Here is a 23,359-nt window from a genome sequence, read left to right as displayed (position 1 = left end):
TCTACTAAAAGTGATGTAAACCAGGAAAAAGTCCATGCTGGTGAAAACCAAGCAACAGACCATAACTAAGCCTCATGGGGAAAATCTAAAAGACTGAAGTTCCCACGAGTTTTATTACTGCACCAGTGGAACAGGGATTTCTCCCTAAATGTTCCCCAGCCCAGGGATAGTCAGCCTGTACTTTCTCTAATGTGTAAGGGATGGAAGAAATCAGAAGAAGGCACATAATAAATCAACTGACAGTCTCTGAAAAATAGCTGTCCTGTCTCCTTAATATGAGTGAGAGTAATGTTCTGAGGGCAGGAAGAATTCAGCTTTAGGCTGAAAACATTCCCTTAAAGGGGTACAAAAAGTGATCACTCTGTAGTTTAATCAATCTCAGGCCTCTCTTTGAGGGAAAAAGCGTGTTGCCTGCAACAACACGTGTAATAATGTTTGCTGAAATATAAACTATGGCCCTATACCACAAGATGGCAGGTCAGAAGTCAACTGAGGATCTGGCCACAGATGTTCAGTAATAGAGATCAAAAAGCAATAGATCAAGTTCAGTACTTCTCCTTCAGGAGCAGGTTGCAGAAATTTCGCATCCCACCTCCTTCACAGTTTAAGTGCACTCACTCTGCATGTAACAAAGCTGTACATCACAAGTTGCCAGGTTACTCAAAGTTCATGTTTCCTAATTTCTCCTCGTCCTGTGCTTGAGTATTTAATTATTTATACAGTGAGTTTGCTCTTATCCACAAACACAGCTCCCCTGAACCTCTGCAGTGTTTTTCAAGTCCGTCCACCAAAGTGAAGAATCATATGACACACCATTTAGTCCTCCCCCAGCCCTTGATATATGTTTCCTAAAGCCGACACTTGATATTATGGAATGTGTTGTAATCAATTCTTAAAGTTATAGCACCACTGGATTTTTATTAACTAGCACAACAACAACAACAAAAATCCAACAAAAATGGGCCCTCATAATCAGTCAGCCTGGTTATATCCTGAAAGCTGCTTTAACAAGCAGGGAGTAATATAGTGTAATTGGTACTCCACAATTTAATTGTTCTGTTCTTAAATCTAATATTGCAGCTGTGGGTTAAGTTTACACCACAGCTTTCAAGAGAACATGAAAGTGTGGTACATCTGTGCAACAGAAAGCTAAACATCTCTCATCTGATGTGTTTACAATGACATTTGATAGCGTGGAATTGTTTGGAGTTCATTCTTAAAGCTGCAGAACTGCTTTTCAATGCTGCAAAGAAAAAAAGGGAAAAGCCTCCAATCTCCTTCCAGCAACTCAGCCCACACAGGCCTGAGGATAATGCTGCTGTGGCATTGCAGGGAAACTGTTGGCTTTAACAACTCCTTCAGGTGGCTTTGAGCACTGTCACTCAGGCAGGGGACAAGGGGACAAGCACATCTTCCCCCTCAGATGATACAACAATTATTTGAAAAACAAACGACTCAGAAAAACTGGACAAATAAAACAACCCCTGACATGCATAAAACAGACAAGAATATTTCAAGAAATGTTATTACATGGATGACTTAAGCACACATAGAAATGATGGAGTTTTCTGTTTAACAGGTGGCAGAACTGCTCATGGTATTGAACTTCACATTCTGTATAACTAACAGCTTCAGCATTATGTACTTGTTAGTGAATTTATTAGGCCCATAAGTAGTTCAAGAAACTTAGGAATGGGCCCATAAATGTCATCTGCAGTTTGTGAACTGCAAGTATCTGACTGTTTTGATCAAGGTTTTTACGGGAAAGTTAAATGGTTATTAAAATTATTTACTACTGCTCCACAAAAAGGGAGCAAGCCCTGCCGAAGAACTTACATTGGGAGAAGATGGGATAGGTTGTAGGTCAAATGTGTTGGCACAAAAGCATTTCTGTTCATGTCTAAGCCCAAATTTCTGTACAATCCAAAGCTTAGAGTGCATTTCAGCAGCTGAGAAAAGGTCTGTGGATGGGTGGAGGCATTCTCCCTTTCCCATAATCTGCCATCAGAAACACATGATCTGATCAGGCTACTTCTCTTGTTCTCAGCATTAATCTTTTTCTAACATTTTCTGTCCTTGGAGAAATGCATGATAGTGCAACTTAGTAAAAGAGATCACTTTCTGCTCATTCCTCTGTAGCATTCCATACTGAGGTCTTGATTTATGCTCTTTAACAGATAGAAGTCAGTCTCACTGATGAAGCTCAGCTATATTACACTGGAATCTATTAATTTTTTTTTAAACTTTATTATTTCAGTCACAATTAAGACTATCTGGAGCCTCTCCATAAAAAGGGGCCATACCAAAAGCTGTACGCTAGCAACTCGAAAAATGGATGCATTCATCCTGCATCAAAAATACCGTAAGAAGCACAGATCTCCTGGGGAGGCAAATCTGTATCAATATTTCAGTCTCTTGAATACAGAAAATTGATACAACAAGATGCAACAGCCGAACTTCCCCTCCTTTCAATTAACTGAGAAATAAAAATTGTCCTTAGAAGGGAAGAAATGCGTTCGTGTTTTTCAGTTTTCGGGTTTTCCGCCCTTTCATAGCATCATAATGTTCTCTTCAGAGGTGGAAAACTTAATCTTCAAGTTCAAGCCTAGTTTCTTCATACAGTTCAGGATGAGATGACTTGGAATACCGGGAATATTTCAGTTGTAGATAATCACCCAATTCATCCAGAGCATTCAAAACCTGTAAGACCATTTTACTTTGTCAGTTCTCTTGGAAAAGAAATGAAGTTCTAGTAACCTCTATTTTACAGCAGAACAAGATTATAAAAAACATCAGTTAAAGAAAGTTTAAAGGACAAATGGGTGATTTTTGCATTCATCCCACTGTAGCGAACATCAGTGCAGTCACAGATGCACAACAGCATCTGTGAGAACAGAATTTACTCCTTCAGTAGGTTATGGTTTGTTAGTAAGTACATTAATTGAACACAGATGAAAAAAATTACTTTTTCTAAAAACACAGAGATATAACAACCCAGACAAAAAGTTATCTTTGCTTGTGCAAAATAAATGTGTAAGGCTATGCTTCAATATTTGCCTATAGCTCCCAAGGACTGGAGTTGCTAATGCAATTTCTCAGCTAGGACTCAGCCCACAGTCAACATAAATAGCCTGAATAGTTTAAGATGATTTTAGTGCATTCCATTATCTTAGACTAATATCACAGGCACAATTAATATTATTATTAAGTAATACTGTAATGCAATTTGCTGAGCTGTCCCCCCAGCTCTCAGTAGATTCAAAAAATAGATAAGGAACTTTGTACCACAGAGAGGCAGCTCAGTGTTTTGCAGCATCTGACCCACATTCAAGATCAGTCAACTTTTTGGCATCAAGAAAGAAAACAGCAATTTTGATTTTGAGCCTGTTTCTGTTAAGCCACTAAAACGAGCTCATGAACAAAAAAGAAGTAATTTAGTAATGGTTTATGCAGAGAGATAGCTTCCAGGTCATTAAGGAAGTTATTTTTGGGAGCTTGCCCTTTCATGGATCTTTCCTCTTTAGTTCCAGGCTGAGATTCAAAAGAAATTTTGCCAAAGGGAAATGTTTTCATTGTGCTCGTTACCTGTTGTTACCCTGGGTTTAGGCATGTTCACAAAGCATTTGTCTTAAAAGCTTTCCATCTGCAAGTAATTCAGCTCAGGGCATTTCCATGGACTGTAAGGACATTTAGAGAATGCCACGAGTACTGCAGCAGAAACACAGCATGTTCAGTGACAACTGTGGAGCATTTCAGACCTCCAGTGGTACCAGGAAGCAGCAATGTCCAGGTAATGAACATGAAATGATGGCCCAAAAATGTACTGGGCCTGACATTTGGGAGCGAGGGGAGAGGAAGAAAATCAAAGCAGTGACCTCAAGAGATTAATCTCCAGATCAAGGTCATCGCCTATTAGTAGTTACTTAAGCCAAAATCCACACAGCACAACACCCAAAGCTGACAGTGACCAACACGATAGCTATGCCCTGTCCTATGAAATATTGTCTTTATGGTATTGTACCTTGCTAATAACTACTGCACCTTTAAAAGCAGAAGGAATTTTATGCTGCACACATGCAAGGCAGATTTTTTGATGTTGTTTGAGAGCAATCTACACTGATGTGGGAGCTGGTCAGCAGGGCAGGGCTCCAGCCTCCAGATCCATGTGCATCTCAGGATGCAAACACAGAGCCAGGAACTCTCTGCAGGCACAGGTGCTTGTCTGCATGAAGAAGTGGCATTTTTAACTCAAATGCCTTCCACCTTCACAGATTTTTTGCTTTGACCATCAAACTTGTGCAAAGAGAGGAAAAAGAAAGCCTGAAATTTGCCGTTAAGCCTCTTGTGGTGGCTTATTCTGAGAATGAAAGAACGTATCTCAAGCCAGGCCAGAAACACCTTCGGCAAGAAAGGGAGATGGAAAATCTCAAAGAGTTTATTTTAAACACATTTCTGACTGTGTTGGAACGGAGGTTTTTACGATGGCAGTCTCAACATACTCCTAACTGTATTGCTGATATCAGAGAAAGATACAGAACTGAGACAGGCCAGACAGCATCAATTAAACTTAATTAGGTTCAAACAGTTCCAAATACTGCTTGCAATTTCCACCTGTACCCCCAGGGCTGTCCCATATACTTTCAATTCAAGAAACACGTGAAGATAACAGCTATGGAAAACTTGATTTTCAATTATTTCCATATCGTTTCGGGTTTCCTACTCTGATAGTTCTGACCTAGCATTTAACTTTTGTCTTGCTGTGCTCTTCATGTAGCTCTTTATTAGTGATGACAGATTTGGTCACTAGTAGAAATAGAAGAACGTAACAAGTTAACTGTCCCATAATTTATTTTAAAAAAGTAAAATATATAAGGCTCCAATGCCTTTAAAGATCAAGTGACAAGGCCAGAAAAACAAATGTAAAAATGAATTATTGAGTTTCAAAGTAACAGAGGCACAGCTTCTCCCCAACCTCCTTTGCATCTGAAGTTAATTTTGGCAGGACATCTGCTGTGCTTACCGTGTCTAACATCTCCCGTGTATGTGCAGCTGACACACAAAACCGAGCCCTGGATTCTGTGATAGGAGTAGCTGGAAACCCAACCACGACCACCCCGATATTTCTTTCTAACATGCGTCTTGCAAAAGCCCTAAGGAGAGAAGAAGAAAAAAAACCATAAAAGTAAATTATCTCCAATAACTGACACAGAGAGAAAACATCCATGTATAATAATGATATTGTATATAATATAGGTATAATAGGTAAAATCCTGTCTTCAAGTGAAGCAGATGGTAATATTCCCATTGATTTCCTTAAGAGCCAGAATTTTACCAGTAGGACTGAGAATCTTTGCTGCTTAGCAGCTCATGAAGCACAGTGGGTGTCAAATACTAGAAGTGTGATGGCAGAGAGGGCACTGCAGGATAGACACACTATTCATTTATGACACTGGAAGGTTTTGAGTGCATATCAAAATGTAGGCATTCACAGCCCCTAAGCATGGAAGAGGTTGGGCTTCTGGAAGGCATGAGAGATTGGTTCCTGCACATCAACAGGCATAAAACAATCTGTGTCATGGTTTATCTGCTCTTACAATTACTCTGCCAGTTAAGAAGCTTTTTTTGTGGTGTGTATGAGACCTGGAGCACACAGTCATGCTAAGTCCTTGCAAATACTCCCCACAGCTCAACCCTTACATTATGCTACCACTGACTCCTGGTCTGGGTGTCCAAGTCAGTGCACAAATGCTGCTTGAGAGGAACTGAGTGGTAAAACACACAAAGACCACTCAAAGATCAGAGGGGGGAAAAGAACATCCATCCAAACCAATTCATACATCAAAGGCAATGTGTCTCCTTTAATGATTACAAATTAAAAAAAATATAAAAGAAATCCAAATTAAAAATGTTACCAAATGCATTATTCCAGACCACGTTAAAAAAGGATAAGAGAAAAATCTTAACATTCTGAACACTGGAACAACTCAATATTAAGTCTAGGGCCAAACTTAAAAGAGAACAGAACTAAATGATGAATTGAACAGTGCATGTTTTCTCAGGAAGTATCTACCACACAGAGCTACATTTTCCAAAGTGTACACCAAATAACCTATGAGCCTGAATAATGTTGGTTTTGCCAACAGGTTTCTTTCAGTACTTACCCTATTTTACCAGGCATATAAAGGAGCAAGGGGACAACAGGCGAATCATCATTGCCATAAATAATAAAGCCCATTTCATGCAGTTTTCGTCTGAAGTACCTTGTGTTTTTCTCCAGCTGGCGCACTCTTTGGAGCCCTGAAATGAGCCAGTCAGGAGAACAGTCAGTGCAAAGATCATAACTGGAATAGGCAAAAAACAGGGCTGTGGGTAACAGTGTGGCTGAAAGGTACATGTTGCTATTTGACTGAAAAGAAAAACATGGAATGAGCTAGAGGTAACTACATTGATTATTTTGGCATTGTGGGATGGACGACTAATACTCCTGTACTTGTGAGGTAAACCAGTCCCTATAGAGAAGTAGTCATATGTCTCTGTGGACACAAGACATGCAAGTAGAATATGTTCTTTCTCAATGGATTATAAGGTGAATAACCAATGTCTACAGAAGCCAGTATCTTTTCTCATTAACAATATTCCACAGGGGTCCTCTTATATCTTAGCTAATTCTGCATGTTTGTTTGTTTGGTTGTTTTTTTATTCTGTGACTGTAATAAAGCTTAAAGCATAAAATACCGCATTTTGGCTCAGCTCATGCTGATGCTTTTGTTGCAATTTTTTCTGGATAGAGGAAAAGCACATGATTAAGTTTGTTATTATACAAGACCTGATCTTCTGCACATTACCAACATGCAGCGTAAGTCCAGTTACTCTAATATGCATTTACATATGCAATCCCTTACTGAGTCCTGCTCAGTTTCTCTGTCCTCTTCTCTTGGTACTATTATCTTGATACCATCATATGACAACAGACTTTAGTCATTCAAGACTTTAAGACACAGGATTTGTTCTCTGCATTGTCCCCGACCTCATTCAGTCATGGATCCATGGATGTGACCCCCAGCAAAACTAACAGGAGAGTTGAAAACAATTATTTTTAATGAAGGAAAAAGATAAGAAACAGCAGAGAAAAAAACGTGCTTGAAAAGACATCTCAGCCTTTTCTTTTGCAGTGCCACTAAGGAGGTGGTTTCTGACAAATGTAATTGCTTCCCAACCCATTGCATAAAGAGCCACTCTCTACATTATTGTAAGTAGGAGATATAGTATGTCCTTTCACCACTCCCCCTGCATTATATTTCATCGGTGAGCTGACACACGTGCTGTTTTTCCAGTGCTGTGAGGTGCTGACAGGGATGGTGCCACCTCCCCTATACCCACGTGGCTCCCCAGTGCCAGCCCTGGGTTCACAAAGACACACGGCCAATAGAGCCAGGTCTGTCACTTGGCCAGAAACAAAACTGCCCAACCACTGTTAAACAGACCAGGTCTCTCAACCTGATTGCTGTGCAGCAGCTTGTGTCTGCCCAGCAGAGGTGGCAGGAATGTGTGGTCAGATCGGGATTTAGCAGGACACAGTTACAGTTTTAGCTTTCATATTCCTGCCGTTCATCAGCCCATACTTTCAATATCACCTATATTGTGTCACTAGACATGAGCACTGAAACCTTCAGTACAACTCATTTCCTCTCTTCCCTTTGCTCTTAAGACGCCTTTGCACAGACGAATTACATTTTCACTCTCCATTTACTTTTTCATTTTACTTTACTTTTCGTTTGCTTCATTCTTCATTTACTACCTACTGCTGTCACCCTTCTCTGACTGGATGCCTGTTTCCTAATTTCCCATCTTGCTTTGTGTAACCACAGTGGCCAGTTAGGCATTTGTAGCTGCTACATGCCACCTTTGGCAGATTTGTCCTCAGACCACATTCTGCCCCTGCCTGGCTTTTCTTCCTTTTCCTTCTTGGCTGAGGTGGGGGATCACCACAGCTACATAAACCTCTTCTCCATTAATCATTTCTTGTGTAGGTTTGAAGAAGATCTACTGCTTCATCTGTTCTGTATCCTCCCAAGTCAAGGTTCTGTCAATGTTCTGGCTGGGAAATTTATAGGGAAACTGGGACCTGCTTCACAGTGATCGGTGTTTTGCTTGAGCAAATTAAAAGATCTCATAAAACCAGTGCATTTGTAACTTTATGCACAAAACTGCCCATGCAGACAACCTGTTAGTTACAGTCTCAGTCATTCAGATTAAAGCATGCAGTGGAAGAGATCTGCTGGGTTAGAAAAGGCCACAAATAGTTTAACCATCTCTCTAATGCTGCTAAAACAAAAACAGCTGTGTCAGAGCAAGGAAAACAAATGAAACACAAAAGCATCCTACTACAAAGCTTTCCAGTCACTAATAAAAACAATAGTCTGTGGTATTTCCAAAAATATTTTTGGTGTAGTAGATCTCAAGAAACAGGAGGAAATATTGAGGAGGAGGAGGAGGGGAAGGGAGATGATGGCAAGGAAAGGGAGTTAGACAACTGCAGGATAATGTGGCTGAAGTCTAAAGAGAGACTTTTCCCCTTGTTAGAATTTGTAAAGATATTATTAGCACCTCCTCAACGCCCAAATTACAAGGAGGAGGGCGAGGGAGTGACCTGAACTGGGGGCTCAAAACCACTGCTGTTCCTTGCTATCTTCGCAGCCCCTGAGCTAGTTTCCAACCTCCCAGTTGGAGAGCATTTGAAACTACTAGATTTTCAATTAGGGAAAGTTTTCACAAATGCAGATGTTCTTGGCGAGTGCAGTTCAGGACTTGCTGCCTTCTCCTTTCTATTCAGCTGTTTACCACAAAGCTGGAAACACAGTGTCAGCCACGCAAGATTCCGGGCTGTTCCCTATTTATCAAACCATATGCGCAGGGCACTGAGCTCATCAGTTTGTCTCTACTTATTTTCAGTATCAGAAATTTAGATTCCAAAGAAGGGGAATACAGCAAAGGAAACATTAGAGCTGAAAGAGGAGGCTTAGGCAACCTCCCCAAGGTCAAACACCTCTTCCTTTTCCAGTCTTCCCTGCCTGATTCTATATCCTCAACCAGTTTGTGGTGGGAGGGATCCCCTTCGAGGCTCCCGGCGGAGCTTGTTTCAAGCCAGCCAGTGTTGATGCAAAAGAACCACTTGAATTTTTTAGCAACATCCCAGAATGCTAATTTTATTTGCAGGGATGCATTAAAGAGCCAAATAAAAGATCAGAGCGCTCACATATATCTGGAGGGGAAAAAAGCACATTAGGAGACGATTGCTACACACATTGTATTTGTGGGTGGGTGGCTGGGAGGAACCTGTTTCTTTACCAAGTGTCAACACTTTCCTTTCTCATGTTCAGTTTTGTGGTCAAAGACCACAGACACACATCATATACACAGCCATCTTATATGCTGTCCCGATAAGAGCAATAAAAACCCTAAAGTTCGTAGCTGTATTTCAGCTCTTTTTCATCCCTTTATGGGACCTTCCAATGTCAGATAAGGAGGCAGATGTGAGCAAAATGTTTTTATTTTTTTTTCATATTGGCCCAATTTTCCCCCTACACTGCAGATTAAGAGTGGTGAATTCAGTGTAGAATCAGATCTTAATCCAAATTCACTGTGGTATGTTTAACCAAAGACACTGCTTTTAAAAAGTATTTTCTTTGATTCCTAAGGCTGTGATCTTGCATACTTTATTATTTACTGAGGAAGAATCTGCAGAGCAGACCCTTGAGCTAAAAGGATATGCTGCAACTATGTGAGTGTAAGAATTTACCTGTATGGCACTAATCAGAGGATCAGGTGCCTAGACAGTAAATGTATGTGTTAAAAAATTCTTAGTTTGCAAAATCCTCGAGGATTTACAGTCTATGCAAAGAGCTTATAGCACAGCATGCAGAATATCCAGAAAGTTATATTTCATAAAATATGTGAACCACAACACAGCATATGTTTGGAGAAAACAGCCTGGACAGGGAAAACCAACCCTTCACTAGTTCACACTAAGCCCACTAGTGCTCCAGAGTTTTAAGCTAAGGCAGAGAATGACCTTATTAAAGCCTCTACATATTCTTAGTTGAATTAAGAAGGGACAGAAAAAGAAAAGAATGAATGATAAATGATTCTCAAATTTCCCAAGTTATCTTTACACTGCTTGGAACATACACAGCCAGCTTATTGGGATTGAAGTACAGGATTAATTACCTGGATGGTACAAGAAAACCAGAATTTACTGCATCAGCAATCCACCTACTGCTGGCAAATTTCAAGTTTACGTTTGTTGCGCCACTTTAAAAATATTTAGTTTGCTGTGAAGTCCTAAGGTGTTGGCAATTCTGGGGAAAATGCTGATTATATTTTTATTTGACACACATCATTGCATACCGCTGGCTTTCCCTCATTAATTTCTGCAGGCTTTTAGAAAGCTTTCTAGCTCAAAATTAATATGGTTTGGCTGAAGGAAAAATACAAAGAGAGGGCAAGAGAGACAGAAATAATAAAAGATAGTGGCTTGCTCATAATTTCTTTGAAGCAACAACCTTTTTAAGAGAGCCACTTTGAGTAACAGACTCAGTAGAAGTTTTGTCACATGCTCTCAGGGAGGAGCTGCTCTGGCATCTGACAGCAGGAAGGTATCCTGACTATTCATCTTGGGATGGCTTTACCTGGCACAGCTCCAGCACTTCAACAGAGCTCTGCTGTTTATGCCAGCTGAGGACCTTATCCTGGCAGCGAAAGAGGCAGTAAAACTATCAGCTCTCTGAAACAAAAAAGTTTGTTTTCCTCCTCCAGAGATGTCTGCTTTTCCCTCCTGCAAGATGTTAATAAAGCAGAGAAACTGGCTGTGTTCAATTCCTGCACAAACATTCTACCTTTGAACTCTTCCTGTAGGCTTCTACCCTTGGAAATTCTGACTCGGTATATTGAAAACAGCAATAAGCAACCTGCAGCCTTTCATATCAAGATCTCAGGTGTATTTTAATTGAAGGAGAGTTATTTTTCCTGAACCCATTCCAGGAAAGATAATCCCAGGCTGTAGTGGTTTTTGGCACGCGGTGGCCTCTTCAAGACCCAAATGCACCTGCTTTAATCTTCTCCAGCTGTTGTTTCATAGGGTCTTTCTAGATAATTAGTTACACAATCAAACTTTTACATACTGGTGTCAGTGTTCCTTGGGTGGAAAACTCTACTCCCTGCCCTCCTCTACTAACAACTAGATAGTAAAAAGCAAACTTTCATAGGCTGAAAAAAAACCCTGGAAAACAATAGCTCTTCCCCACTAAACTATTGCAGATGGACAGATTTTAATTTTTTTCCCTCTGGTTCCATTATAAGAGTAACACACATGTACCTCCATGTGCACTAAATCACAAATAGAATGCTATAAAACTGGGGTGCCTAAAGGAAATATGTTCTCAGATAAAACAATCTTCATAAAAAACAACTTTGCTATGAACCGGGGAGAAGTGAAGACATTTTCTTCTGCAGTCCAATGCTAACTAGAAATCTAGTAATTTCAACTTAATTCAGCTGCTAAATAAGCCCTTAAGGACTTACTCAGTCCAATTTTAACTGTGAACTTCTGAAAAACACTTTTCAGAGCAGATTAAGGGGAGAAAAAGCGCCAATTTCAGTTGAAGCAGAAAGGAGAAAAATTGTACAGATGTTGTAATTTTACCCTCTTTTCTCAAATGACTCAGCTCTGCCTACACAGCACCTTATCTATATTCATATCTATAGTGTAAGCATTCAGCATCCTGCACAAAAGCAGGGACAGGGCAGCCAGCCTTGGTTGAGCCTTATTTACTCCCAGCCCAGGTTATTAATCACAAAGCGGGTCTGTCCCGCAGCTGAAAACCAGCCAGCGCACAATGCGCTCCATCTGCATCCCATTAGGTGTTCCTGAAGTACCAGGGATCTAAGTGCTGTTAGAAGAGGCACTGCTCTCTCTCCTTTGTGCTGCCCAGGCTGAGAACAGCGCTGGATTCCTTGGGCGCTGCAGCATCTGGAACAGAGGAGGGATCCTCATGCTCTCTCCTGGCAGCAAAGATATCCTGACAAAGGGACTCCGTTGTGGAGCTGCACGTTGCTGTCCCTGGGGAAAGCTTTCCTCGCTGGGGAACAGGCTACAGGTCACATCCAAGTCTGATCACATCCCTCCACTGTTGTATTTGGGGATACAGGGGACAGCTATCCCTGGGTAGGGTCTGCTAGAGGACTACAAGACTGGTTTAAATTTGAATATGGATAAAGTGACTTTGAATGAGGTAGAATCCGATCAACCCTCAGCGATCTTGCAAATCACTGCAAACACTATTAGTCCAAAGCCCTTGCTTGTTCAGATCAACTGACCATCCATGGATACATTTGGCTTCCTGTGGGAGGTGGATCACATGGCAGGTGGCTCACTGGAACAGCATGTCTTACTCATTTTGAGTCAAGATGTCAGAATTTAGCTCTGTTTCATCACCCACTGCTGGGAAAACATCTGTGATGTTCAGCTTAGACAAATAATATTTGTGACAGCATATTATCATCATTAGCATCTTCACTGTTGTCGTGACTGGGAGCCCTGGTCATGGAGCCAATGCTGTGCAAATAGGGAATAAATTTGCTTTAGGGCTTTAAATGTAACCACATACTGGGAACATTCTGTTTGATAAGGGCCCAAGAGAAGCAAAAAATGAGAATTTGAAAAACCTAGGCTTTAGCGTGACCGATTCTGCAGGCTGTTTAGAGCAGGTTCAAGGGGTCCATCGCTAAATCACCTGCAGATTTAAAGCTCACAGCAACAGTTTCACGATCAGTCCAGTCTGGCACAGATTTATTTTGCTGCAAAAGGGATCGTTCCTCTCGGCTCCAGCTGCTCAAGTCCTGGCACTGGGATTCATGTAGCCATATGGCAGGTTGGCTCAGGGAACCAGCTGGGCTGTAGGCAAACCATTTGTGGGAGGGTTGGTTATTTTTCAGCTAGATCAGTTCTCTGATTCATGGCTGTATCAACACTAATGCTGGTGAAGGGAGAAGGGGCAGGAGTAAGGGGGATAGGCAGAGGGAGAAAAAAACAGAGGACAAGACTGCTCTTCCTTGCATCAGGGCTGCTTTATGCCAGATTGTAGAGATGTGGAACCAAGGTTTCTGCATTTACAAAGCACCCTGACAAAGCAAAGCTAATTTTTTTCAAAGGACTGTTGAGCACATATAGCAGAGGAAAATGCTGGAAACTGCTTTTAAGGTGCTGATCTTTCAGTTGCAAAAAAAATCTAAGGCAGACAGAAATGTTTTAAAAAGGAACTTGTAAAAACAATTTTTTTGATGCCAAGCTGAAACAGAAAGCAGTGTTCTGCCACTTCTCACAATGTGAACGAGCTCAAATGCAAGAACGCAGAGTTTGTTAAAAACAAAAATGAAAACTAGTCGTTGCAAAAAGATAAACCAATCAGCACAAATGGCAAAGGAAATTAACACTTTAAAGAAACGCTTTAAATCTAAACTATCTCATGAATTATCTTTTAACACAACAAATCTTTTAACAGTAGATTCCAGAGGACAGGGTTTCACATTTTTCAGCATCCCATAAAAACATATGAAAAATGCCCACTGTTGTTGGTGAATTATTGTTTGCCATGCTTTAAACAGAAAAATGATGCCTTTGCAAATGCTGCAATTTGCTTTTTACACCACTATAATCTATTATTAGTCATCAAGAAAATTGCTTTGGATTTTCTAACAGTCTTAACTCTGTCTGCCTAGTGGTTCTACTTTTTACCTATCAAATTTAAATGTAAAAATATGTTTTTGGTATTCTCATGCAGAAAGGGGGGAAAAAAGAGGTCTGAGGTCACAGCTGGAGGGGTTGTGTTGCATGCAAGCAAGGGTACTTCAAAATTTGTGCAGAGTCCAAACACCCTGAGTCAACTGCAGTCTCATCACGGGGATAAAACCACTAAGGCAGCAGCTGAATTTCCTGAGGTATCTCCAGTGGTGTAATGAGAAGCCATGAGGAGAACACATAAAGAATATCTATATTATGAATTTTAAAGAATAAATGCCATGGGAACTTCTGCTCCCCATATTTCCTAATAAATGAGCAGAGACACATTTGAGATGAAAAGGCCACTAAGGCTTAAGAGGGATAAAATGATTTTTTTTTTTTTAAATAGACTATATGAACTGAACTGTGGAGCTTCTTGCCTTATGACATTCCTAATGGAAATACAGCTGCCAGGAGTTCATACACTTTAGAACAACTCTATTATAGGAGCTATGATGGTATCTATGACATTATGTTACTAAGAACAAATGTGTCTTGTTCTACAAGCCATTGATTTTCAGAGTCCTGTAAAGCATGGCACTGGATAACACCAGAACTTGTACTCTACTAAAAATTTGATTTCACATGAAAATGGAAATACATTTGCTTTTTTTTGTAGTCAACTTCTGACTCTTTTGATATAAGTCACTCAAGAAACAAAGCATTTGGTCATAGTAACCTCAACCTATTCCTCCTTCCCAGGCAGGATCAACAGTGTATATCAGTTTTGAGGGAGCTAGTACCTTCTTCTTATTCAGCATTTCTTGTTCCTCAGTTTCTCAATTCATCACAGAAAACATGACAAAACAAGGAAACTATAAAAGCTGGCTGTGGGCTCTGCAGTATCCTCCCAGTTACACTGCTGTGACATTAATATCTCACAACTAACACAAATACTGATATGGGACATCCCCACATATTTGTGCATTGTAGCCTGACACAGGCACCTGCTGTGGATAATTTCCAGCTGAACAGTATAAGTTTCACAGAATTACTTTTAAAGTGTTAACCTGTTCTTTCCCTGTAATGAAGATGTACCCCTTGTGTCTATAAACATCTGTTCGTATCCTGCAGTCAGGCATCCAGTATATTGATCTTATCCTAGAAATGCACATCACCATTCCTCTTCCAAATGAATAACCATATTTTAGTAATTGAAAATAAAGGAAGAAAATATGGAAGATCAATCAGCTGAATATACACTAGGATAAACACAAGAGTATTACTGCACTTCTGGCCTCTGGCTTGACCTACTATATAATTCCGCCTGTTCTACTCTCTTCTAGATCACCTGCTTGCTCAACAAATTAGTGGAGAATAACTAGCAAGAAAATGAAGGGAATGTAAGAGCCTCATATCTGGAAAAATATAAAATACTGTGTGAAGGACTAAAAAATAAAGATTTTTTTGGAGCAGCAATTTAAATCACCAAACAGCCTTCCTTCTCTTAGTTTTCTAATTATCTGCTGAGGAGTCAGTCATGAAGTTCAGATATAAGAACATGCTTATGTGTTACGATGTTTGTCATCCCCTTATTTCATCCTCTTTTCAAAAAGCATCCTCTAGTTCACATGGAACTTTCTAGCAAATTCTAATTTCACTCTTCTGCAAAGCATTTCCAGTAGTTTTTTCAAGGCCCCCTCCCCTACAGAAATGACCTCTGGAGGACAAGCCATCAGTGGACATCTCCTTATAAAGTATTCCCTAAATCATCCTGTGGGAAGAGAATGTAAATAGAGATAAATTGTAAAATAAACTCTTTCTATGAATTCAACAGGCTTCCAGAGAACAAATGGTCTGTCGCACCCTGCGTACCACTTGAAACTTTTCTGTCAGGTGTCTCTGCTACAGAGCTCACTCCCTCACAACAATGACTTATGTGCAGGATTCACCATTTTCTATGTCAGCAGACTAAAAGAACTCTGCCAAGGTCACTGTTGTCCTTGGCATAAAAAATATTTAAGAAGAGACAGTGCTTTCTCCCTTCTGTTCTCCCCTCCTTTCTAAGCCACCACCTTCCTCTCTCTGGTGCCAAAGCAGCATTGTAATGTGGTCCAGCACAGCATTTTTTCCTGTGTTTTGGGTTGTGGGGTTTTTTTGTAGTCCACAAGACAGCCTAATGAAGGGAGGCCCACATGAAAGAAAACCCAATGGACTAAAATAATGGGTCTGGCTCAGAAGGACAAGACACATTTTTACACATCATAGCCAGTTTGCTAGCCTTTGTGCAATGCTCTAAAGTTGTGATATATGATTTATTCATTTGTTTTTCTACTCATTTGCATTTCACATTACAAGACACTTTTTAAAAAACTGACAAAGCACTAATTTATTTCATAAAGGATATGCAGAAGACTTATTAAGCTCTTATTCTGTGCAGAAAGACAAACATTGTGTCATTAAACAACTCTGCTTCTGGAAGAGAGAATGCTTCAAACTCTCAGCCCTAAGACAGACACGCACATCTTAAAAGACTCTGCCTTGAACCAAGTTGTCCTATTATCCTGCACTGAACTGCATGCAGAATCACGCTAGTTGAAGAGCATTTGTAACAGACTTTGAAGGCCTGGAAATGCTCTGCATGTTTCATGTTTTACACACAGCAGCATCTCCGAGTGCCTGAAGTCTGGAAGTCTTGGGAAGGCTCGGTGTCAGACCGCCCTCTCACGGCAAGCGCCAGGGCAGAGAGCAGCCCCGAGGTGGAAGAAAGATGTCAGAGCTGGTCTCTTATATTGAACAGGATGTAGGCATCAGCATATGCAAGCCTGACCTTTCAAATTTCAAGCAGTTGCTCCACTCTTGACTTCTCTGCCAAAACAACAAAAGCATCGCTTGCTCATCGTCTGCACATCGCGCTGCAGTTTTGCTGTTGCACTCAGCAGAATTTGGCACTGGCACTGGATTCCCTATCCCTCCTTCTGTACTCTGGGGGATTGTAAATTCTGGCCTCATTGAAGTGCTGTGATAAATGTCTTAATATCTTCACGTCTATTGTGGTTTGAAACTGCCCTCTAGGGCTGTGCAACAGAATAGTGTAAAGCAGTATCTCACCTGCTCTCATCTACCCTTTTCTTCCCCATTCCCTCCTTACCCCAGTCAAATCTATCAGGGAGGACTAATACAGAATTAATTCTGCTAGCCTCAGACAAAGAGAAAATAGCACAGCACGGTGCTGCTGGACCAGTATAAGAGAGACTGCAATTCAGAGCAGAATCTGTGTCTTTAGCTGCATGTTACACAATAATTTGACTCAAAGGAATTCCTGAAAAAACTATACAAATTCAAAAACCATCAGTTTTTCTCCATGTTGGGGTTTAAGTCCTAGAATACCAAATCCATATCAGCATCACTTTGAAACAGTGGCAGATAGCTATGTCACACAGCTGTTTTGTTGCTTGCTGTATAGAAAGCAGGTTACACAGAGGATTGGACAGCAGCTGCATCTACAACTTCAGGAGAGGAATAGAAATAAACCTGGTTTTTCATAAAGACACCAAGCAACCAATTCTTCAGGGACAAAACGTACTTCAGAACTAGCTTCTGGACACCATAATTGATATCTGAGCGAGGTAGGAATTATTACAATCATCTCCTCATACTGTCATTTAACATACAATACCTGTTCTGAAAGGCTGCACCATGCTTGTGTTGCTTGCCATTTTGAAGGTCCAAACTTACAAAGAAGCTAAACTGACAGCACCTAGCCCAGAAATGAAGGCATGTCCTTATGAACCCTCCCACAAAGTCAGATAATATACTCAAAGGGAAATTCATGTATTTCTATTCCTTGCTGCAAAACGGGACAGGCTGGCAACTATTGATCCAGAATTCCAAAATATTTCCATCCCTGCTGCATGTGGATGAGCATGGAAAAAGAAATAGAATTGATAGCACTTAAAAGTATGGTGATTTAGATATTAATTTTGCAGTAAGAATGATTTCCTTTGCATTGCATTACCACACTACTTTGCTGCTGGATGACACGTTGCACGTGCTCGCACCCAGGAGGTGCTTTGGAAGCAACTGGAGTAAACGAAGTGAAAGTAGGTGGCTTACCTTGTGTTGTCCCATCTAGTCCCATGAGACATTTCATTGCCCTGATGATTTGCTCTGCTACGGGTGGACACATGGATGTGGCGTACACAGCACTGTGAGAATGAGTTCGTAAAAAGTCCACAAGGCCCTTACACAAGCAAAACAAAGCATGAATGAGCTTGGAGCTGGCCAAACAGCAGGTCTCCCTCTTAACTACTGCAGGAGTGGGAATATGCAAAAGGAAGAGGACGTTTCACCAGCTATTGGTTTGCTTTCTTGGCTGCCACTGTTAATACATGGCCTGAAGAAACATCAGGCAGGTGCAAATACTTTACCATGTAAGTGGGGCAGTTATAGCTGCAACAGAAGTCTGGAAGAGAATAATGTTTACTTCTGTGCTAAGACTTATTACAAAGCAGCCAAAATAATTTCAAGAACAATGAACAGCTGCACTTAAAATAATGCTGCTCAGTTCCTCTCTGAGAATGAAGCAAAGCCTACATGACTTCAGACTAGTTTCTCTGCCTCATGATCTAATTCAGGAAAAGCACCTTACTGGGATCTATCTTTGTCTATTAGCACAAAAATTTTCAAATGAAACTTTCTATCAGTGTGGCAGGGATAGCCATGTTAGAGTTGGTATAGTTGCTTTAACATTTCCTTGTACAACTAAGAGCACAATCTGTGCTCCTAGAAAAAGCACTGATGTACTCTAGGCATATCTAAAGCATCCGTAACTCTCCTGAATCCAGGGATCTGATAGGCAATCAGATCTTATTAAGATCATCATTGTTGCAACAGCTTATACCTCCTAGTGCATAATATCAGAGTAGTGGTTACCGTGCTAAAAGTTGAATTCATGTTACTGAGAAAGGGATGATGCTTGAAAATTGGACTATGGTAAAACAAAAAAAATCAGAAAAAAAACCAACCCAAAGGGGATTAGACAAATTACTGCCAAAAGAGCTGTATGAGTTTATGCAGTAACTCCAATGGTAAGGATAAAGACTTACCTAACCTTACACAGGCTATGCATGGCTATATTGCAACTGTACTCCTAAGGGTTTGGTTAAATAGCTGAGAAGGCTTCTGTGCTCCAGCTGATGCAGAATAAACAGTGCCACCCTGAGTTTTTGGCTGCAGAAATGAATGTAAGTGGGTGAATGGGTGAGCAGGCTTCTGAGGTTCAGAAGCCTGAGGCAAAGCTTACTGACACACACAGGCGTGAAAAGAACGACCTGTTTTCATTTAAAGTAACTTCCAAGGATTAGAGCATGAATTACTTCAGACTACTTTTCACAGGTCTAGCCTTTCTATACTTTTTAGTTACATCAGCTACACTGTCTTTGGTGAGAGTTCAGCCTTCAGATATAAATTCAGGAAGCCGAAGAAACAAAGCAAATTGACTCTTGATGTATTATGACACCCGCTTTTAAGATCTCCAGGGGCAAATCCAAAAAGACAGTAAGAAATATACAGTTTATACTTTCTTATAGCGCTTTTATTCTACTGTAGGGCTACCCTTATTAATGTTATCCTGACAACAACCATATGGGCTGTGTAAACAGGCTTCCCACTCATTTAGCAGACTCCTTAAAAAATACATTCAGCAGGATCTGAAAAGGGCAAATAATCAGCAGCCACTTGATCTCTCTGTCAAGCAACAAAACCGATGACATTTCACAATGGTGCTGATTATGCTTTCTCTTCTACACCCCCAGTTAAAGCAAACTCAGCTTTACTTTTGTTGACATCTGTTGTTGGCAAGAGATTGTTTTGTTAATGTACGCGGAGCAACTGAGGACACACAATTTACTATTGCAAAAGGCCCTCAGTAATCCTTTGTCCATTCTTCTAAAAAATGCAGCTGTGTCAATCCACAACTGTTTAGGAATTTTATTATCAGTGGATGAAACTGTGGTTTTAATCTCTCAATATTGCCCCACACATTGTTTACAAATGCGAAACAAAGTAATGAGCAATCCGCATGCAAATTAATGTAGGGAAGTATATTTAGCCAACCACAACGTGTCCAAATATTTCCAAGACAAACAACAATCATTAGGGTGGCACAAAAAATACCCAGCTCAAGCAAATTACATAATGTGAACATGAGACAAAAAGAAGAAAGTCTGACTGCTTGATGTGCGTTTGGGATCCAGGCAAAAGTGGTACTAAACTCTAGAACAGTGTTCATGTAAAGCAGTCTGTGTGAAAAGATACTGAAATGTATCATACCTAGTAAGAAGGTACTTCCCATCCCCTTGATGTTAAATTGTTTATGCTTTCCTTTTACCTTTTTGCCAGCTATATATCCTCCAGCTGCACCAAAGCTCTTCGTGAACGTTCCCATTAATACATCAACATCATCAGGGCTCATCCCGAAGTACTCCACGACTCCTCGGCCCGTTGCTCCCACTGCACCGATGCTGTGAGCTTCGTCCAAGTAGAGGTAGGCTTTGTATTTGTTCTTCAAGGAGACTATCTCTGGCAGGCGCACAATGGACCCTTCCATGCTGCAGGTGGAGAGAATCAGGGATGAACAACAACTCCTGCACTCTTTCTCTTTAAGATATTGGCAGAACATATAGTCATTAATTGCCTTATTCCATGAAACACCTTCTGGAACCTCAATTTTTTCTTACAGTTCAAAGAGAACTTGCAACCCTTTCCCGTTTGCAGGTGAGTATAAAAAAGTCAAAGGTAAGTTTTAGGATTCGAACAATCCAAACCAGTCACAAAGTCTTTGAACATTTGCAAATTGTCAGCATGCCAAAAAAGAGAAGGAAATGTATAAAGAAAGGGGGAGATACTCACCCAAACCAGCACATTACAATTCATCAGTATAAACCAAATATTATAATGCATTATAAAGAACTGCTATAACTCACTCTGGTTCTTGCTTACTTCATCAACAGCTACTGTGCCAATATTTGGGCATAATAGCTCTAGAGAAAATTCCTCTGGTGCAGGGGAGCTGGGTCCAACATACACAGGAGATGGACCACATGAAACCCACAGCTGGTGCCATAATTTTAAGTAGCCACAGTCTTCAGAGTGAACAGAAATCAGGGGTTAGAACAGGCAGCTCAAATCCACTTGGCCAATTGTTGCTCCCAGTATGTACTTTTTAGGAATGTGGCCTGCTACCTAGTAATCAAAAGGAAAAAAGTTTCCATTCCTTTTCTTTTTACTTTCTTACAGCCATACATGAAAGGGAAATATTCTGAACCTGCACTGGAACAGGCTGCCCAGAGAAGCTGTGGATGCCCCATCTCTGGGGGGCATCTCTGGTTCAAGGCCAGATTGGACAGGGCTTTGAACAACCTGGTCCAGTGGGAGATATCTCTGCACGTGGAAAGAGGGTTGGAACTAGATGATCTTTCAGGTCCCTTCCAACCCAAACCATTCTATGATTAGTGGCATATTGAGATTTGCAGAAATGAGAAAAGATGACAAATCTTTTGTACTATTGGCAGCCATGTCAGTAAGTGAGAAGGCACAGAGGAGGTGTACAGCAAAATGAAAGCCCAGGGAGATAAATAAGAAATGCTCTCTGACCTCATAAAGATGACATATCCCATAGTAATGCTGTGAAGACTTATGTCTTGAAAACCTTTGTGAGATGACTACAGCTACGCTTGGATATGCTCAGATGCACTCAGTATTCATGTTCATGAGTTTAACATGTTCTCTTCCACCAGCTCTAGCAAGCTGGTCTTTAAATGCTAAAAACTTCCTATCAAACACAAAATCAGTGTGCTGTGTGCCAGGAAAACCAGTGCTCTGTGGCTACAGCCCACAGCTAAGGTGTATCCACTTGCAAATGCAATGAGCTTCAGGTGAGCAGAAACATGAGTTTGTTCCCAAGTAGCAAGTATAAAGGAGCAGTGCAATCAATAATGTCTTGGAAACTTTTAGATCCTGGACCAGTGGCTTTCACAGGCTGTTTTATTGCCACTCTAGTTGCACTGTGTGTCTGGAAGTTTGGAACCACAAAAGTAGCAGGATGTGCTTTTAGAACTCAGGAAATTTCTGACCGTTTTAGTCCTTCTTCATCCTTTGGTCTCTTGAGTCAGCTTGGAAACTGTTTGGTCTCCAGTTTTGAAGGAGACCTGCCCATAGGCAAGTCTCCATTAGTTTAACAGCACGAGGGAGTAGTCATGGACCAGGGTTGCCTGTGCTGTTCATAATGGGAGGTTCAGAGAGCCTGGCTGCCTGTGCCTGGAGGCATAATTTTGGCTGTAGGTGACTGCTTGCAAATCTTGCCCTTCTGTCTTGCCCAGCCATAAAAGAGGCAACTGTGGGGCTGTATATTGGCACCATGATTCCTTGCAGCAAAGAAGGGTGGGCTTGTACTGCAATCTCCTGAAGACTGGGCTTTCTCACTTTTCCCAAATGACACTTGGCAGCTGAGGAAGAAGCAACTCGAACCACCACAGCTATTTTCCTAATGAATACAAGGGCAGAGCCCACAGTCCTCACATAGCCCAGAGTCAAAGCATTAGTCAGCTAAAAACTACCCTGAGCCACTGGATGTGCTTGGACCTGCTGTGTTTGGCAGCTCTCAGCTGTGTCTGGTCAGTCTGCAGGGTGGATGTGTGGACAGAGTGCCAAGTAGCACCTCTGCAGAGGGAAGCAAACAGCCATCCCACCCTCCACCTTCCAGCAAAGCTTGGGCAGACCAGCTAGGCAGAGAAGGACAATAACAGTTTTCCCACATGTATATGGACATCATTAGGCTTAGTGGCTCATGGAGATTCAGCATTTAACTTCAAAAAGATGAGAGTAAAACTGGTAAATCAAAAATGTTGCATATTTGTGGAATGGGAACAAAGTTGTGCTGAATCCCAGAATACATGGAGCTGGTTCATGGCTGTTGCAAGATTTAACCATTAAGATTTAATGAAAACTTTTCTTACTCATATGAGTAGGAGATTTCTCTTGGAACTCTAAGCAAAACAAGGCACTTGTATTCAGTTTCAGAGTTGATTTACTGCTCTGGAAAGATGCTGGCTGACATAAATGTTATAACAGTTCACAGAGATCCCAACATGGCCTTGAAGTGTCCATGGATAAAGTGCTACTGGATTCATGCCTGCATTCTGTGCTGCCATTCAAACAGGCCTCAGCCCTCCTGATGGAAAGGACGATCTGTTTTGCTGCCTGCTCTGCTCTTGGTCTCTCTTTTGACCCTGGCAGATGGTTATTGATATGCAAAACTGTTTAGAACTGCTTCAAGATAAAACTCACTTCACAAAATCCCTTGGGAAGCCCAAACGGAGTTTACTGAATTCTTCAGTAAATATTGATGTCAACTCAGCTTAAACCAGAGAGCCAGAAGTGAAGTGTAATGGTTCTGTCGCAATCTGATTGTGTCACTCAGCTTTTTGTACAAACAGCTATTGTGTACAAACCTATGGATCTGTTTCCAGATCTGCTCAAGCACCCAAGACACATCAAAAAACCTGGATGCAAATGAACATA

General features: G+C 41.0%; 1 protein-coding gene across 1 annotated transcript in view; it reads right to left on the bottom strand.

The window, feature by feature from the left end:
* Positions 1-616: 616 nt before the first annotated feature.
* SPTLC3 (serine palmitoyltransferase long chain base subunit 3) overlaps positions 617-23,359 on the bottom strand; it is an 87,384-nt gene continuing 64,641 nt past the window's right edge. The window contains exons 11-15 of the mRNA XM_039389847.1: positions 20,169-20,388; positions 17,894-18,020; positions 6,162-6,297; positions 5,021-5,150; positions 617-2,700 (exon numbers count right to left, since the gene is read on the bottom strand). Of these exons, the coding sequence (XP_039245781.1) occupies positions 2,587-2,700; positions 5,021-5,150; positions 6,162-6,297; positions 17,894-18,020; positions 20,169-20,388 (727 nt within the window). The 3' untranslated portion in view covers positions 617-2,586. The remainder of the gene's footprint in view (positions 2,701-5,020; positions 5,151-6,161; positions 6,298-17,893; positions 18,021-20,168; positions 20,389-23,359) is intronic.

The sequence above is a fragment of the Pipra filicauda genome, unplaced genomic scaffold (genome assembly GCF_003945595.2).
Source record: "Pipra filicauda isolate LSUMZ 115617 unplaced genomic scaffold, ASM394559v2 scaffold77_size3566232_pilon, whole genome shotgun sequence".
NCBI lineage: Eukaryota > Metazoa > Chordata > Aves > Passeriformes > Pipridae > Pipra > Pipra filicauda.
Note: the sequence above shows the minus strand (reverse complement) of the source record. Positions and strands in the feature narration are given on the sequence as shown.